This window comes from Entelurus aequoreus, linkage group LG16 (genome assembly GCF_033978785.1).
Source record: "Entelurus aequoreus isolate RoL-2023_Sb linkage group LG16, RoL_Eaeq_v1.1, whole genome shotgun sequence".
Classification (NCBI taxonomy): Eukaryota; Metazoa; Chordata; class Actinopteri; order Syngnathiformes; family Syngnathidae; genus Entelurus; species Entelurus aequoreus.
Window position 1 is genome coordinate 14,652,614 of NC_084746.1, and position 17,657 is coordinate 14,670,270.

Below are 17,657 nucleotides of genomic sequence, written 5' to 3' on the forward strand. Positions count from 1 at the left end.
TAGGAATGCAGATGAACGAGGTAGCGGCGTGAAGTAAAAATGAGTATTTATTAATTAAAGAAGCAAAAACAAAAGGCTAGAGCAGAAGGGAAGTGTTTTAACGACCAGACTATGACAGGAAAAAACACTTAGTATGAAATGGGGAGCAGACGGCGTCCACAAAGTTGGCCACAATTGTATTGAAATATGAAAATTAGGTAATTTTGTTGTAATGTTACAGGAAATGTTCAATATTTTACCGTGAAATAACAGTCCATTTTTTTGAAATATAAAAATAACGTAATTTTGTTGTGATGTTACAGTAAATTTTCAATATTTTACCGTGAAATAACAATCAATTGTTTTGAATTATAAAGACGTAATTTTGTTGTAATATTACAGTAAATGTTCAACATTTTACAGTAAAATAACAGTCAATTGTTTTGAAGTATAAAAATAACGTAATTTTGTTGTGATGTTACAGTAAATGTACAATATTTTACTGTGAAATAACAGTCAATTGTTTTGAAATATGAAAATAACGTAATTTTGTTGTAATGTTACAGTAAATGTACAATATTTTACCGTGAAATAACACTCAATTGTTTTTAAATATAAAAATAACGTAATTTTGTTGTGATGTTACAGTAAATGTTCAATATTTTACTGTGAAATAGCAAGCAATTGTTTTGAATTATAAAACCATAATTTTGTTGTAATGTTACAGTAAATGTTCAATATTTTACTGTGAAATAACAGTCAATTGTTTTGAAACATAAAAATAACGTAATTTTGTTGTGATGTTACAGTAAATGTTCAACATTTTACAGTAAAATAACAGTCAATTGTTTTGAAGTATAAAAAAAACGTAATTTTGTTGTGATGTCACAGTAAATGTACAATATTTTACTGTGAAATAGCAAGCAATTGTTTTGAATTATAAAACCATAATTTTGTTGTAATGTTACAGTAAATGTTCAATATTTTACCGTGAAATAACAGTCAATTATTTTGAAATATGAAAATAACATAATTTTGTTGTAATATTACAGTAAATGTTCAATATTTTACTGTGAAATAACAGTCAATTGTTTTGAAATATAAAAATAACGTAATTTTGTTGTAATATTACAGTAAATGTTCAATATTTTACCGTGAAATAACAATCAATTGTTTTGAATATGAAAATAACGTAATTTTGTTGTAATGTTACAGTAAATGTACAATATTTTACCGTGAAATAACACTCAATTGTTTTTAAATATAAAAATAACGTAATTTTGTTGTGATGTTACAGTAAATGTACAATATTTTACTGTGAAATAGCAAGCAATTGTTTTGAATTATAAAACCATAATTTTGTTGTAATGTTACAGTAAATGTTCAATATTTTACTGTGAAATAACAGTCAATTGTTTTGAAACATAAAAATAACGTAATTTTGTTGTGATGTTACAGTAAATGTTCAACATTTTACAGTAAAATAACAGTCAATTGTTTTGAAGTATAAAAAAAACGTAATTTTGTTGTGATGTCACAGTAAATGTACAATATTTTACTGTGAAATAGCAAGCAATTGTTTTGAATTATAAAACCATAATTTTGTTGTAATGTTACAGTAAATGTTCAATATTTTACCGTGAAATAACAGTCAATTATTTTGAAATATGAAAATAACATAATTTTGTTGTAATATTACAGTAAATGTTCAATATTTTACTGTGAAATAACAGTCAATTGTTTTGAAATATAAAAATAACGTAATTTTGTTGTAATATTACAGTAAATGTTCAATATTTTACCGTGAAATAACAGTCAATTGTTTTGAAATATAAAAATAACGTAAGTAAGAAGACACAGGAGGTTGTTGTGATTTTAGGAATGCGGATGAACGAGGTAGCGGCGTGAAGTAAAAATTAGTATTTATTAATTAAAGAAGCAAAAACAAAAGGCTAGAGCAGAAGGGAAGTGTTTTAACGACCAGACTATGACAGGAAAAAACACTTAGTATGAAATGGGGAGCAGACGGCGTCCACAAAGTTGTCCACAATTGTATTGAAATATGAAAATTAGGTAATTTTGTTGTAATGTTACAGGAAATGTTCAATATTTTACCGTGAAATAACAGTCAATTTTTTTGAAATATAAAAAATAACGTAATTTTGTTGTGATGTTACAGTAAATGTTCAATATTTTACTGTGAAATAACAGTCAGTTGTTTTGAAATAAAAAAAATAACCTAATTTTGTTGTAATGTTACAGTAAATTTTCAATATTTTACCGTGAAATAACAATCGATTGTTTTGAATTATAAAGACGTAATTTTGTTGTAATGTTACAGTAAATGTTCAACATTTTACAGTAAAATAACAGTCAATTGTTTTGAAGTATAAAAATAACGTAATTTTGTTGTGATGTTACAGGAAATGTACAATATTTTACTGTGAAATAACAGTCAATTGTTTTGAAATATGAAAATAACGTAATTTTGTTGTAATTTTACAGTAAATGTACAATATTTTACCGTGAAATAACAGTCAATTGTTTTGAAATATAAAAATAACGTAATTTTGTTGTGATGTTACTGTAAATGTACAATATTTTACTGTGAAATAGCAAGCAATTGTTTTGAATTATAAAACCATAATTTTGTTGTAATGTTACAGTAAATGTTCAATATTTTACCGTGAAATAACAGTCAATTGTTTTGAAACATAAAAATAACGTAATTTTGTTGTGATGTTACAGTAAATGTTCAACATTTTACAGTAAAATAACAGTCAATTGTTTTGAAGTATAAAAATAACGTAATTTTGTTGTGATGTTACAGTAAATGTACAATATTTTACTGTGAAATAGCAAGCAATTGTTTTGAATTATAAAACCATAATTTTGTTGTAATGTTACAGTAAATGTTCAATATTTCACCGTGAAATAACAGTCAATTGTTTTGAAACATAAAAATAACGTAATTTTGTTGTGATGTTACAGTAAATGTACAATATTTTACTGTGAAATAGCAAGCAATTGTTTTGAATTATAAAACCATAATTTTGTTGTAATGTTACAGTAAATGTTCAATATTTTACCGTGAAATAACAGTCAATTATTTTGAAATATGAAAATAACATAATTTTGTTGTAATATTACAGTAAATGTTCAATATTTTACTGTGAAATAACAGTCAATTGTTTTGAAATATGAAAATAACGTAATTTTGTTGTAATATTACAGTAAATGTTCAATATTTTACCGTGAAGTTACAGTCAATTGTTTTGAAATATAAAAATAACGTAAGTAAGAAGACACAGGAGGTTGTTGTGATTTTAGGAATGCAGATGAACGAGGTAGCGGCGTGAAGTAAAAATGAGTATTTATTAATTAAAGAAGCAAAAACAAAAGGCTAGAGCAGAAGGGAAGTGTTTTAACGACCAGACTATGACAGGAAAAAACACTTAGTATGAAATGGGGAGCAGACGGCGTCCACAAAGTTGTCCACAATTGTATTGAAATATGAAAATTAGGTAATTTTGTTGTAATGTTACAGGAAATGTTCAATATTTTACCGTGAAATAACAGTCAATTTTTTTGAAATATAAAAATAACGTAATTTTGTTGTGATGTTACAGTAAATGTTCAATATTTTACTGTGAAATAACAGTCAGTTGTTTTGAAATAAAAAAATAACGTAATTTTGTTGTAATATTACAGTAAATTTTCAATATTTTACCGTGAAATAACAATCAATTGTTTTGAATTATAAAGACGTAATTTTGTTGTAATATTACAGTAAATGTTCAACATTTTACCGTGAAATTACAGTCAATTGTTTTGAAATATAAAAATAACGTAAGTAAGAAGACACAGGAGGTTGTTGTGATTTTAGGAATGCGGATGAACGAGGTAGCAGCGTGAAGTAAAAATGAGTATTTATTAATTAAAGAAGCAAAAACAAAAGGCTAGAGCAGAAGGGAAGTGTTTTAACGACCAGACTATGACAGGAAAAAACACTTAGTATGAAATGGGGAGCAGACGGCGTCCACAAAGTTGTCCACAATTGTATTGAAATATGAAAATTAGGTAATTTTGTTGTAATGTTACAGGAAATGTTCAATATTTTACCGTGAAATAACAGTCAATTTTTTTGAAATATAAAAAATAACGTAATTTTGTTGTGATGTTACAGTAAATGTTCAATATTTTACTGTGAAATAACAGTCAGTTGTTTTGAAATAAAAAAAATAACCTAATTTTGTTGTAATATTACAGTAAATTTTCAATATTTTACCGTGAAATTACAGTCAATTGTTTTGAAATATAAAAATAACGTAAGTAAGAAGACACAGGAGGTTGTTGTGATTTTAGGAATGCAGATGAACGAGGTAGCGGCGTGAAGTAAAAATGAGTATTTATTAATTAAAGAAGCAAAAACAAAAGGCTAGAGCAGAAGGGAAGTGTTTTAACGACCAGACTATGACAGGAAAAAACACTTAGTATGAAATGGGGAGCAGACGGCGTCCACAAAGTTGTCCACAATTGTATTGAAATATGAAAATTAGGTAATTTTGTTGTAATGTTACAGGAAATGTTCAATATTTTAGCGTGAAATAACAGTCAATTTTTTTGAAATATAAAAATAACGTAATTTTGTTGTGATGTTACAGTAAATGTTCAATATTTTACTGTGAAATAACAGTCAGTTGTTTTGAAATAAAAAAATAACGTAATTTTGTTGTAATATTACAGTAAATTTTCAATATTTTACCGTGAAATAACAATCAATTGTTTTGAATTATAAAGACGTAATTTTGTTGTAATATTACAGTAAATGTTCAACATTTTACAGTAAAATAACAGTCAATTGTTTTGAAGTATAAAAATAACGTAATTTTGTTGTGATGTTACAGTAAATGTACAATATTTTACTGTGAAATAACAGTCAATTGTTTTGAAATATGAAAATAACGTAATTTTGTTGTAATGTTACAGTAAATGTACAATATTTTATTGTGAAATAACAGTCAATTGTTTTGAAATATGAAAATAACGTAATTTTGTTGTAATGTTACAGTAAATGTACAATATTTTACTGTGAAATAACAGTCAATTGTTTTGAAATATAAAAATAACGTAATTTTGTTGTGATGTTACTGTAAATGTACAATATTTTACTGTGAAATAGCAAGCAATTGTTTTGAATTATAAAACCATAATTTTGTTGTAATGTTACAGTAAATGTTCAATATTTTACCGTGAAATAACAGTCAATTGTTTTGAAATATAAAAATAACGTAATTTTGTTGTGATGTTACAGTAAATGTACAATATTTTACTGTGAAATAACAGTCAGTTGTTTTGAAATAAAAAAAATAACGTAATTTTGTTGTAATGTTACAGTAAATTTTCAATATTTTACCGTGAAATAACAGTACATTTTTTTGAAATATAAAAATAACGTAATTTTGTTGTAATGTTACAGTAACTGTACAATATTTTACTGTGAAATAACAATCAATTGTTTTGAATTATAAAAATTTAATTTTGTTGTAATAGGGACGGCGTGGCGAAGTTGGTAGAGTGGCTGTGCCAGCAATCGGAGTGTTGCTGGTTACTGGGGGTCAATTCCCACCTTCTACCTTCCTAGTCACGTCCGTTGTGTCCTTGGGCAAGACACTTCACCCTTGCTCCTGATGGGTCGTGGTTAGGTTAGGGCCTTGCATGGCAGCTCCCGCCATCAGTGTGTGAATGTGTGTGTGAATGGGTGAATGTGGAAATACTGTCAAAGCGCTTTGAGTACCTTGAAGGTAGAAAAGCGCTATACAAGTATAACCCATTTATCATTTATAATTATTACAGTAAATGTTCAATATTTTACTGTGAAATAACAGTCAATTGTTTTGTAATATAAAAGTAACGTAATTTTGTTGTAATATTACAGTAAATGTTCTATATTATACTGTGAAATAACAGTAAATTATTTTGAAATATGAAAATAACGCAATTTTGTTGTAATGTTACAGTAAATTTACAATATTTTACTGTGAAATAACAGTCAATTTTTTAGAAATATAAAAGTAACGTAATTTTGTTGTAATATTACAGTAAATGTTCTATATTATACTGTGAAATAACAGTAAATTATTTTGAAATATGAAAATAACGTAATTTTGTTGTAATGTTACAGTAAATGTTCAATATTTTACCGTGAAATAACAGTCAATTGTTTTGAAATATGAAAATAACATAATTTTGTTGTAATATTACAGTAAATTTTCAATATTTTACCGTGAAATAACAGTCAATTGTTTTGAAATATAAAAATAACATAATTTTGTTATGTTACAGTAAAATTACAATATTTTACTGTGAAATAACAGTCAGTTGTTTTGAAATATAAAAATAACGTAAATTTGTTGTGATTTTACAGTAAATGTACAATATTTTACTGTGAAATAACAATCAATTGTTTTGAATTATAAAAACGTAATTTTGTTGTAATATTACAGTAAATTTACAATATTTTACCGTGAAATAACAGTCAATTGTTCTGAAATAAAAAAATAACGTAATTTTGTTGTAATATTACAGTAAATTTACAATATTTTAATGTGAAATAACAGTCAGTTGTTTTGAAGTATAAAAATAACGTAAATTTGTTGTGATGTTACAGTAAATGTTCAATATTTTACTGTGAAATAACAATCAATTGTTTTGAATTATAAAAACGTAATTTTGTTGTAATATTACAGTAAATGTTCAATATTTTACTGTGAAATAACAGTCAATTTTTTTTAGAATATAAAAATAACGTAATTATGTTGTAATGTTACAGTAAATTTACAATATTTGACCGTGAAATAACAATCAATTGTTTTGAATTATGAAAACATAATTTTGTTGTAATGTTACAGTAAATGTTCAATATTTTATCATGAAATAACAGTCAATTGTTTTGAACTATGAAAATAACGTCATTTTGTTGTAATATTACAGTAAATTTTAAATATTTTACCGTGAAATAACAGTCCATTGTTTTGAAATACAAAAATAACCTAATTTTGTTATAATGTTACAGTAAAATTACAATATTTTACTGTGAAATAACAGTCAGTTGTTTTGAAATATAAAAATAACGTAAATTTGTTGTGATTTTACAGTAAATGTACAATATTTTACTGTGAAATAACAATCAATTGTTTTGAATTATAAAAACGTAATTTTGTTGTAATATTACAGTAAATTTACAATATTTTACCGTGAAATAACAGTCAATTGTTCTGAAATAAAAAAATAACGTAATTTTGTTGTAATATTACAGTAAATTTACAATATTTTACTGTGAAATAACAATCAATTGTTTTGAATTATAAAAACGTAATTTTGTTGTAATATTACAGTAAATGTTCAATATTTTACTGTGAAATAACAGTCAATTTTTTTTACAATATAAAAATAACGTAATTATGTTGTAATGTTACAGTAAATTTACAATATTTGACCGTGAAATAACAATCAATTGTTTTGAATTATGAAAACATAATTTTGTTGTAATGTTACAGTAAATGTTCAATATTTTACCATGAAATAACAGTCAAATGATTTGGACTATGAAAATAACGTCATTTTGTTGTAATATTACAGTAAATTTTCAATATTTTACCGTGAAATAACAGTCCATTGTTTTGAAATACAAAAATAACCTAATTTTGTTATAATGTTACAGTAAAATTACAATATTTTAATGTGAAATAACAGTCAGTTCTTTTGAAATATAAAAATAACGTAAATTTGTTGTGATATTACTGTAAATGTACAATATTTTACTGTGAAATAACAATCAATTGTTTTGAATTATAAAAACAAAATTTTGTTGTAATATTACAGTAAATGTTCAATATTTTACCGTGAAATAACAGTGAATTGTTTTGAAATATAAAAATAACATAATTTTGTTGCAATGTTACAGTAAATTTACAATATTTTACCGTAAAATAACAGTCAATTGTTTTGAAATATAAAAATAACGTAATTTTGTTGTAATGTTGCAGTACATTTACAATATTTTACTGTGAAATAACGGTCAATTCTTCTGAAATATAAAAATAACGTAAGTAAGAAGACGCAGGGGGTTGTTGTGATTTTAGGAATGCAGATGAACGAGGTAGCGGCGTGAAGTAAAAAGGGGTATTTATTAATTAAAGAAGCAAAAACAAAAGGCTAGAGCAGAAGGGAAGTGCTCTAGTCTAAACGGCTATACTATGACAGAAAAAACACTTACTACGAAATGTGGAGCAGACGGCGTCCACAAAGTAGTGAACAGATGACAGCCAAAGTGATTCAAAGTCATATTTTTGATCGATATGCTACATGCACAGATGAGAAGTATCAAATATTACTTTAATAATAATAATAATAATGGATTAGATTTATATAGCGCTTTTCTAGACACTCAAAGCGCTTCACAGAGAAGTGAGAACCCATCATTCATTTTTACAACTCATTCATTCATCATTCATTCTCCGGTGTGAGCGGCACCGGGGGCAAGGGTGAAGTGTCCTGCCCAAGGACACAACGGCAGCGATTTTTGGATGGTAAGAGGCGGGGAGCGAACCTGCAACCCTCAGGTTTCTGGCAAGGCCGCTCTACCCACTACGCCAAGCCGCCCCACTTTGAATCTCTTTTTGGCAACCGATATTACACTGATTTAATGAATACATTCGAACACTTTATTAATATCTATTATGTGCTTGAAAGAGCAGTTAATATTGTACGTAGCTTTTAAACAAGAAAAAGGTTTAAGCACATCAACATCAGATCAATAACAGTCCTTTACAATCTCATTTAAATCATAAAGTTGGCCAACTCTTTCATTATTAGGACACGATGAAGGCTTAAATCAGAGGTGTCAAAGTTGTCTTCACTGAGGGCCACATCACAGTTATGAAAACTATTATTACACCATTTAATGCATTTTATTAGTAGATTTTTTTTAAACTAAGATGTAAAAAAAATATGGTAAGTTGTTATAATTTCACCTCAAAATGTAGTGTATATTACTGAAAATGGAATAACAGTACTGCTGTTTTTATGGTAAAAAAATAAAATAAAAAAATAAAAAGGCAGCTCAGTTGCCAGAATTTTAATGTAAAATGTAAAACATTTTTTTACTGTGAATAAAAAAACTGAAATTTTACAGTAAAATTTTGGCACCTAAGTTCCCTTTTTTTAAAATTTTTTTATTTTATTTTTTTACCGCAAATCAACAACTGTAGATTTTTCGGTGTATTACTGTAAATGCCAAAAACGACACCACCGTTTATTACAGTAAAAAAAAAGTACAGTTTTTTTTCATTTCGAGAAAAATGCTGTAAAAAGCACAGTACATTTCACAATTTGACCATGAAATCTATTGCTACTTTTAAATTGCATAATTTGATGGATAACTTGCTTTGAAATCATTATTATTAGTATTTATTTCTATTTTAAAAATTGTATTACTATGATGACAATATATTTTTGCATAATTACACAATATTTAAGTTAACAACATTTGTGATTGCATGGAGTACACGTATTTGTTTTCTGCCAAAATAGAAAGAAAGAATACATTTAGTAAGAAAAGTTACAGTACTTTATTGAGACATATTATTTCCTGACTTACGAGGGCCAAATAAAATGAAGTGGCGGGTTCGACGCCTGTGGCTTAAATAATTTCAAACACAAATCCTTACGATAACCACAAAGTGTTTGTCTTACACGTATTAATCAGTTGTGGACAGACGAAGCCCCATCAGTGCAGATTTAACTGAACATCTGAAAAAATGGTATGTTTTTTTCTGCAGTCGAGTCTGCACATAAAGTACAGGCTGAAAGTTTGGACACACCTTCTCATTCAATGGTTGTCTTTATTTTCATGACTATTTACATTGTAGATTGTCACATCAAAACTATGAATGAACACGTGTGGAGTTATGTACTTAACAAAAAAAGGTGAAATAACTGAAAACATGTTTTATATCAGTGGTTCTTAACCTTGTTGGAGGTACCGAACCCCAGCAGTTTCATATGCGCCTTCACCGAACCCTTCTTTAGTGAAAAATAAAATGTTTTTTTTCCCTTTCAAATCCAAGACAAATGTACCAACCCCGTTTCCATATGAGTTGGGAAATTGTGTTAGATGTAAATATAAACGGAATACAATGATTTGCAAATCATTTTCAACCCATATTCAGTTGAATGCACTACAAAGACAAGATATTTAATGTTCAAACTCATAAACTTTATTATTTTTTTGCAAATAATAATTAACTTAGAATTTCATGGCTGCAACACGTGACAAAGAAGTTGGGAAAGGGCATGTTCACCACTGTGTTACATGGCCTTTCCCTTTAACAACACTCAGTAAACGTTTGGGAACTGAGGAGACACATTTTTGAAGCTTCTCAGGTGGAATTCTTTCCCATTCTTGCTTGATGTACAGCTTAAGTTGTTCAACAGTCCGGGGGTCTCCCTTGTGCTATTTTAGGCTTCATAATGCGCCACACATTTTCAATGGGAGACAGGTCTGGACTACAGGCAGGCCAGTCTAGTACCCGCACTCTTTTACTATGAAGCCACGTTGATGTAACACGTGGCTTGGCATTGTCTTGCTGAAATAAGCAGGGGCGTCCATGGTAACGTTGCTTGGATGGCAACATATGTTGCTCCAAAACCTGTATGTACCTTTCAGCATTAATGGCGCCTTCACAGATGTGTAAGTTACCCATGTCTTGGGCACTAATACACCCCCATACCATCACACAAGCTGGCTTTTACACTTTGCGCCTATAACAATCCGGATGGTTCTTTTCCTCTTCGGTCCGGAGGACAACGTCCACAGTTTCCAAAAACAATTTGAAATGTGGACTCGTCAGACCACAGAACCCTTTTCCACTTTGTATCAGTCCATCTTAGATGAGCTCAGGCCCAGCGAAGCCGACGGCGTTTCTGGGTGTTGTTGATAAACGGTTTTCGCCTTGCATAGGAGAGTTTTAACTTGCACTTACAGATGTAGCGACCAACTGTAGTTACTGACAGTGGGTTTCTGAAGTGTTCCTGAGCCCATGTGGTGATATCCTTTACAGACTGATGTCGCTTGTTGATGCAGTACAGCCTGAGGGATCGAAAGTCACGGGCTTAGCTGCTTACGTGCAGTGATTTCTCCAGATTCTCTGAACCCTTTGATGATATTACGGACCGTAGATGGTGAAATCCCTAAATTCCTTGCAATAGCTGGTTGAGAAAGGTTTTTCTTAAAGTGTTCAACAATTTGCTCACGCATTTGTTGACAAAGTGGTGACCCTCGCCCCATCCTTGTTTGTGAATGACTGAGCATTTCATGGAATCTACTTTTATACCCAATCATGGCACCCACCTGTTCCCAATTTGCCTGTTCACCTGTGGGATGTTCCAAATAAGTGTTTGATGAGCATTCCTCAACTTTATCAGTATTTATTGCCACCATTTCCCAACTTCTTTGTCACGTGTTGCTGGCATCAAATTCTAAAGTTAATGATTATTTGCACAAATAGTCAGTTTGAACATCAAATATGTTGTCTTTGTAGTGCATTCAATTGAATATGGGTTGAAAAGGATTTGCAAATCATTGTATTCCGTTTATATTTACATCTAACACAATTTCCCAACTCATATGGAAACGGGGTTTGTAAATGTTTTTTTTTACTGGTGCAGAAAATGAACCGTGCATGAACATCACCTTGTTCAAAGAACAAAACCAACACAGTGCATGAACTCACAACAAATGACACACCTGCAAATCAGTGTGACTTCTGCTGTTGCCCTTGAGAGACCAGTTCAGATATGCGTGGCTTCACCTTGGCAAGTGCCACTCTCATGTCATTTTCACAGCAAAGTCTGTTCCTTTTCTTTGTTTTTATGTCCAGCAGCCTTGAAAAGGATTGCTCGCAAAAACTGGGGGTATCCATAATTTGCAGATAGGGAGAAGTTTTTATTTACACGATGAGTCGGGTGTGTCTTGACCTCCGCCGAACCCCTGAGGCCTACTCACCGAACCTCTAGGGCAGTGGTTCTTAACCTGGGTTCGATCGGACCCTAGGGGTTCGGTGAGTCGGGCTCAGGGGTTCGGCGGAGGTCAAGACACACCCGACTCATCGTGTATATAAAAACTTTCAACCTGCGACGTCACGCTACTTCCGGTACAGGCAAGGCTTTTTTATCAGCGACCAAAACTTTATCGTCGATGTTCTCTACTAAATCCTTTCAGCAAAAATATGGCAATATCGCGAAATGATCAAGTATGACACATAGAATGGATCTGCTATCCCCGTTTAAATACGAAAATTTCATTTCAGTAGGCCTTTAATGGCCTTATTATAACACTAACCCTCTAACCCTGACCCTAACCCTCTAACCCTAACCCTAACCAAATAACTCTAAATTAAGTCTTTGTTACTTAGAATATGTTCCTCATAGTAAAGTGTTACCAAAAACATATAACTTTGTCTTGAATTTGAAAAAAAACATTTTATTTTCCACTAAAGAAGGGTTGGGTGAATGCGCATATGAAACTGGTGGGGTTCGGTACCTCCAACAAGGTTAAGAACCACTGGTCCAGGGACATATTTCCTGAGTTTATAAACATAATGTGAATTTTAAAAAACGTAAAAAAGATTTTGTGATGATAGAAAATATTGATGTAATCATAGTAGTATCGACTAGATACTCTATTGTACATTCAGGCGCGATATCTTTTGTTAGCGGTGAGCTGTTGTATTCTCCTAAGGTGTGTAGTGAAGCATGTTTAGCTATATAATGATACTTGTAAAAAACTTATTTTATTTGTCGCCATGGAGGCGAGGATTAGTGATTTAGAAGTAGCTAAAACACTGCAGACTGCGGATGGACGTTAGCTTCTAGCTAGCCATATCTTAAAGCACCTCTTCCTGAGGGCGTTTCAGTGTTATAACTTCACCTTTATCTTTACTTTTTAATCCAACATGCGTCCATTCTCCCTTTTCTGTCTACACACCGTGTCTGCTTGTAAGTACTCCGAGTGTGCGTGCGCTGCCGAACATGCTCCTCTGCTCGTAAAACCAGCAATGTCATGATGTGACCACGCGCCATCATGCCCGTTAAAATTTTTTTTTTTTTAAATGGGGAACCGGTACTTTTCAAACAGAGTATAGTAATAGGGATGTCCGATAATGGCTTTTTGCCGATATCCAATATTCCGATATTGTCCAACTCTTAATTACCGATACCGATATCAACCGATACCGATATATACAGTCTTGGAATTAACACATTTTTATGGATAATTTGGACAACCAGGTATGGTGAAGATAAGATCCTTTTTTTTAAAAAAAATAATAAAATAAGATAAATAAATTAAAAACATTTTCTTGAATAAAAAAGAAAGTAAAACGATTACATAGAAACTAGTAATTAATGAAAATGAGTAAAATTACCACTGCCCTAGAGGTTAAAGGCCTACTGAAATGAATTTTTTTTATTTAAACGGGGATAGCAGATCTATTCTATGTGTCATACTTGATCATTTCGCGATATTGACATATTTTTGCTGAAAGGATTTAGTAGAGAACAACGACGATAAAGATTGCAACTTTTGGTATCTGATAAAAAAAAAGGCTTGCACCTACCAGAAGTAGCGTGACGTAGTCAGTTGAACATATACGCAAAGTTCCCTATTGTTTACAATGATGGCCGCATGAAGTGAGAGAGATTCGGACCGAGAAAGCGACAATTTCCCCATTAATTTGAGCGAGGATGAAAGATTTGTGGATGAGTAAAGTGCAAGTGAAGGACTAGTGGGGAGTTGAAGCTATTCAGATAGGGAAGATGCTGTGAGAGCCGGGGGTGACCTGATATTCAGCTGGGAATGACTACAACAGTAAATAAACACAAGACATATATATACTCTATTAGCCACAACACAACCAGGCTTATATTTAATATGCCACAAATTAATCCTGCATAATAACACCTGCGTGTTTGTTATGCTAGCTCCTAGATCCTCTGCTAGCTCCTAGCTCCATAGAACACGCCAATACAATTCAAACACCTGATCAACACACACAATCACTCAGCCCAAAAGACCGTTCACCTAACCCAAGGTTCATGAAGCTTATATATTTTTAAAAAGTTACGTACGTGACGCGCACGTACGGTACGGTACGTGTTATGCTAGCTCCTAGCTCCTCTGCTAGCTCCTAGCTCCATAGAACACGCCAATACAATTCAAACACATGATCAACACACACAATCACTCAGCCCAAAAGACCGTTCACCTAACCCAAGGTTCATAAAGCTTATATATTTTAAAAAAGTTACGTACATACGCAAAAAAAAAGCCAAAGCTGCATACTCACAGTAGCACGTCTGCGTCTTTGTCATCCAAATCAAAGTAATCCTGGTAAGAGTCTGTGTTGTCCCAGTTCTCTACAGGCGTCTGTGTATCCAAGTCAAATGTCCTCCTGGTTAGAGTCTCTGTTATCCGAGTTCTTCCATCTTGACTGCATCTTTCGGGAATGTAAACAAAGAAGCGCCGGCTGTGTACTGTTGTGGCTGACTACGTTCGAAAAATACGTCCATTTCGCACCGACAACTTTCTTCTTTGCTTGCTCAGCTTCCTTCTCCATAATGCAATGAACATGATTGAAACAGATTCACGAACACAGATGTCCAGAATACTGTGGAATTATGAAATGAAAACAGAGCTTTTTCGTATTGGCTTCAATGTGGAAGACATACCCGTGTTCGCCGGTTTACGTCACGCGCATACGTCATCCTCAGAGGCGTTTCGAACCGGAAGTTTAGCGGCAAATTTAAAATGTCACTTTATAAGTTAACCCGGCCGTATTGGCATGTGTTATAATGTTAAGATTTCATCATTGATATATAAACTATCAGACTGCGTGGTCGGTAGTAGTGGCTTTCAGTAGGCCTTTAACAGAGCGACCGGTGATTAGATAATCCGGCCCAGGTGTGCCATCTACGCACCTGACGCTAATCTCAAAGCCGATCCTGGCACACCCCGCTTTGCTGCAGGTCCGCAGCCCACGCCCCCCCACAGTGTGTCCAAACTTGTGGCCTGGACTGTAATTACAGGATTTTTTTGTCGTTTCTTTGTTTTGACACGGTCGCATGCACTTTGTGTCCACAGTGGCGCCAATAAAAGCACCTCAGGGGGGAGAACAAGCACACGTGCGGTGGTACAGAGCAGTTTTCTTGAAGAACCCCGACATCCACACGGGGGTGATGAGGCTGACCCGAGCCCAACTGAAGATTTCCAGGCAGACCCCGGCACCACCGAGAGCCGAGATCCGGGTTGAAGTCAAGCAGGTGAACGCAAGCGCCTGGACACACACCACTTCTCATGCCAGCCACGCACTCCTGACGACGGACGTGAGCGCGACGGTGGCAAAGTGGATCCAAGCAGACGAGGACGAGTCGCTGGTTGTCCGAGTAAGGACGGCCGAGGACGGAAGTGGTCCGGTACTCTCTCTGGAAGTGGACTTCATTCCGGCGCACAACGGAAGGCCGCCGCGCTCCCTCAGGGAGGACGACTGCAACGACCAAGGCTGGTGCTGCCGGAAGTCCCTCAACGTGTCCTTTAAAGAGATCGGATGGACGGACTGGGTGGTGGCCCCCGCAGAGTACACCATGCACCTGTGCGACGGCGCCTGCCCGCACAACTACAAGCCCGCCAGCATGCACGCGCAGGTGAAGTCGCGGCTGCACCAGCTGATGAAGGCCGGCACGCCTCGGCCCTGCTGCGTGCCCGCCTCCTACGAGCCCATGGTCCTCATGCACTACGACAGCAAGGGCAGGTTGGAACTCACGCCTTTCAACGACCTCATAGTCAGTGCATGCCACTGTGCCTGAAACTCTCAAAGTTGAGGACTTTTTCACAGGACAATCAAGGGAGGAGCATGCTACTGCTGCGGCAGGCTTGTGCAAAAAAAAACTAAAGGTTGACTGAGGTTGCCAGCTCGAATCCAGCTCGATGGACCGGGCCACTCCCAGGAACTTCAAACTTCTGTGAAATAACAGTCAACTGTTTTGAAATATGAAAATAACGTAATTTTGTTGTAATGTAACAGTAAATTTTCAATATTTTACTGTGAAATAAGAGTACATTTTTTTGAAATATAAAAATAACATTTTGTTGTAATATTACAGTAAATTTTCAATATTTTACCGTGAAATAACAGTACATTTTTTGAAATATAAAAATAACGTAATTTTGTTGTGATGTTACAGTAAAATTACAATATTTTACTGTGAAATAATCAATTTTTTTGAATTATAAAAACGTAATTTTGTTGTAATGTTACGGTAAATTTAAAATATTTTACCGTGAAATAACAGTCAATTGTTTTGAAATATGAAAATAACGTAATTTTGTTGTAATGTTACAGTACATTTTCAATATTTTACTGTGAAGTAACAGTACATCTTTTTGAAATATAAAAATAACGTAATTTTGTTGTAATATTACACTAAAATTTCTATTTTTTTACCGTGAAATAACAGTCAATTTTTTTTAAAATCTGAAAATAACGTAATTTTGTTGTAATGTTTCAGTAAATGTTCAATATTTTATTGTGAAATAATCAATTGTTTTGAATTATAATAACGTAATTTTGTCGTAATATTACAGTAAATGTTCAATATTTTACCGTGAAATAACAGTCAATTGTTTTGAAATATGAAAATAACTTAATTTTGTTGCAATATTACAGTAAATTTTCAATAATTTACCGTGAAATAACAGTCAATTGTTTTGAAATATAAAAATAACATAATTTTGTTGTAATGTTACAGTAAATTTTCAATATTTTACTGTGAAATAACAGTCAATTTTTTTAAAATATAAAAATAACGTAATTTTGTTGTAATGCTACAGTAAATGTTCGATATTTTACCGTGAAAGAACGGTCAATTGTTTTGAAATAAGAAAATAATGTAATTTTGTTGTAATGTTACAGTAAATTTTCAATATTTTACTGTGAAATAACAGTCCATTTTTTTAAATATAAAAATAACATAATTTTGTTGTAATATTACAGTAACATTTCTATTTTTTACCGTGAAAGAACGGTCAATTGTTTTGAAATATGAAAATAATGTAATTTTGTTGTAATGTTACAGTGAATTTTCAATATTTTACTGTGAAATAACAGTCCATTTTTTTAAATATAAAAATAACATAATTTTGTTGTAATATTACAGTAACATTTCTATTTTTTACCGTGAAAGAACAGTCAATTTTTTTTTAAATATAAAAATTACATAATTTTGTTGTAATGTTACAGTAAATTTTCAATACTTTACTGTGAAATAACAGTCAATTTTTTTTAAATATAAAAATAACATAATTTTGTTGTAATATTACATAAAAATTTCTATTTTTTTACCGTGAAATAACAGTAAAAAAAAATTTAAATATAAAAATTACGTAATTTTGTTGTGATGTTAGAGTAAATGTACAATATTTTACTGTGAAATAATCAATTGTTTTGAATTATAAAAACGTAATTTTGTTGTAATATTACAGTAAATTTTAAATATTTTACCGTGAAATAACAGTCAATTGTTTTGTAATATGAAAATAACGCAATTTTGTTGTAATGTTA

At 31.8% G+C, this 17,657-nt stretch overlaps 1 protein-coding gene across 1 annotated transcript in view; it reads left to right on the forward strand.

The window, feature by feature from the left end:
* Window positions 1-16,226, forward strand: part of LOC133631453 (growth/differentiation factor 15) — a 16,862-nt gene extending 636 nt beyond the window's left edge. Inside the window, exon 2 of the mRNA XM_062023654.1 lies at window positions 15,182-16,226. Within this exon, the coding sequence (XP_061879638.1) occupies window positions 15,182-15,903 (722 nt within the window). The 3' untranslated portion in view covers window positions 15,904-16,226. The remainder of the gene's footprint in view (window positions 1-15,181) is intronic.
* Window positions 16,227-17,657: the final 1,431 nt, after the last annotated feature.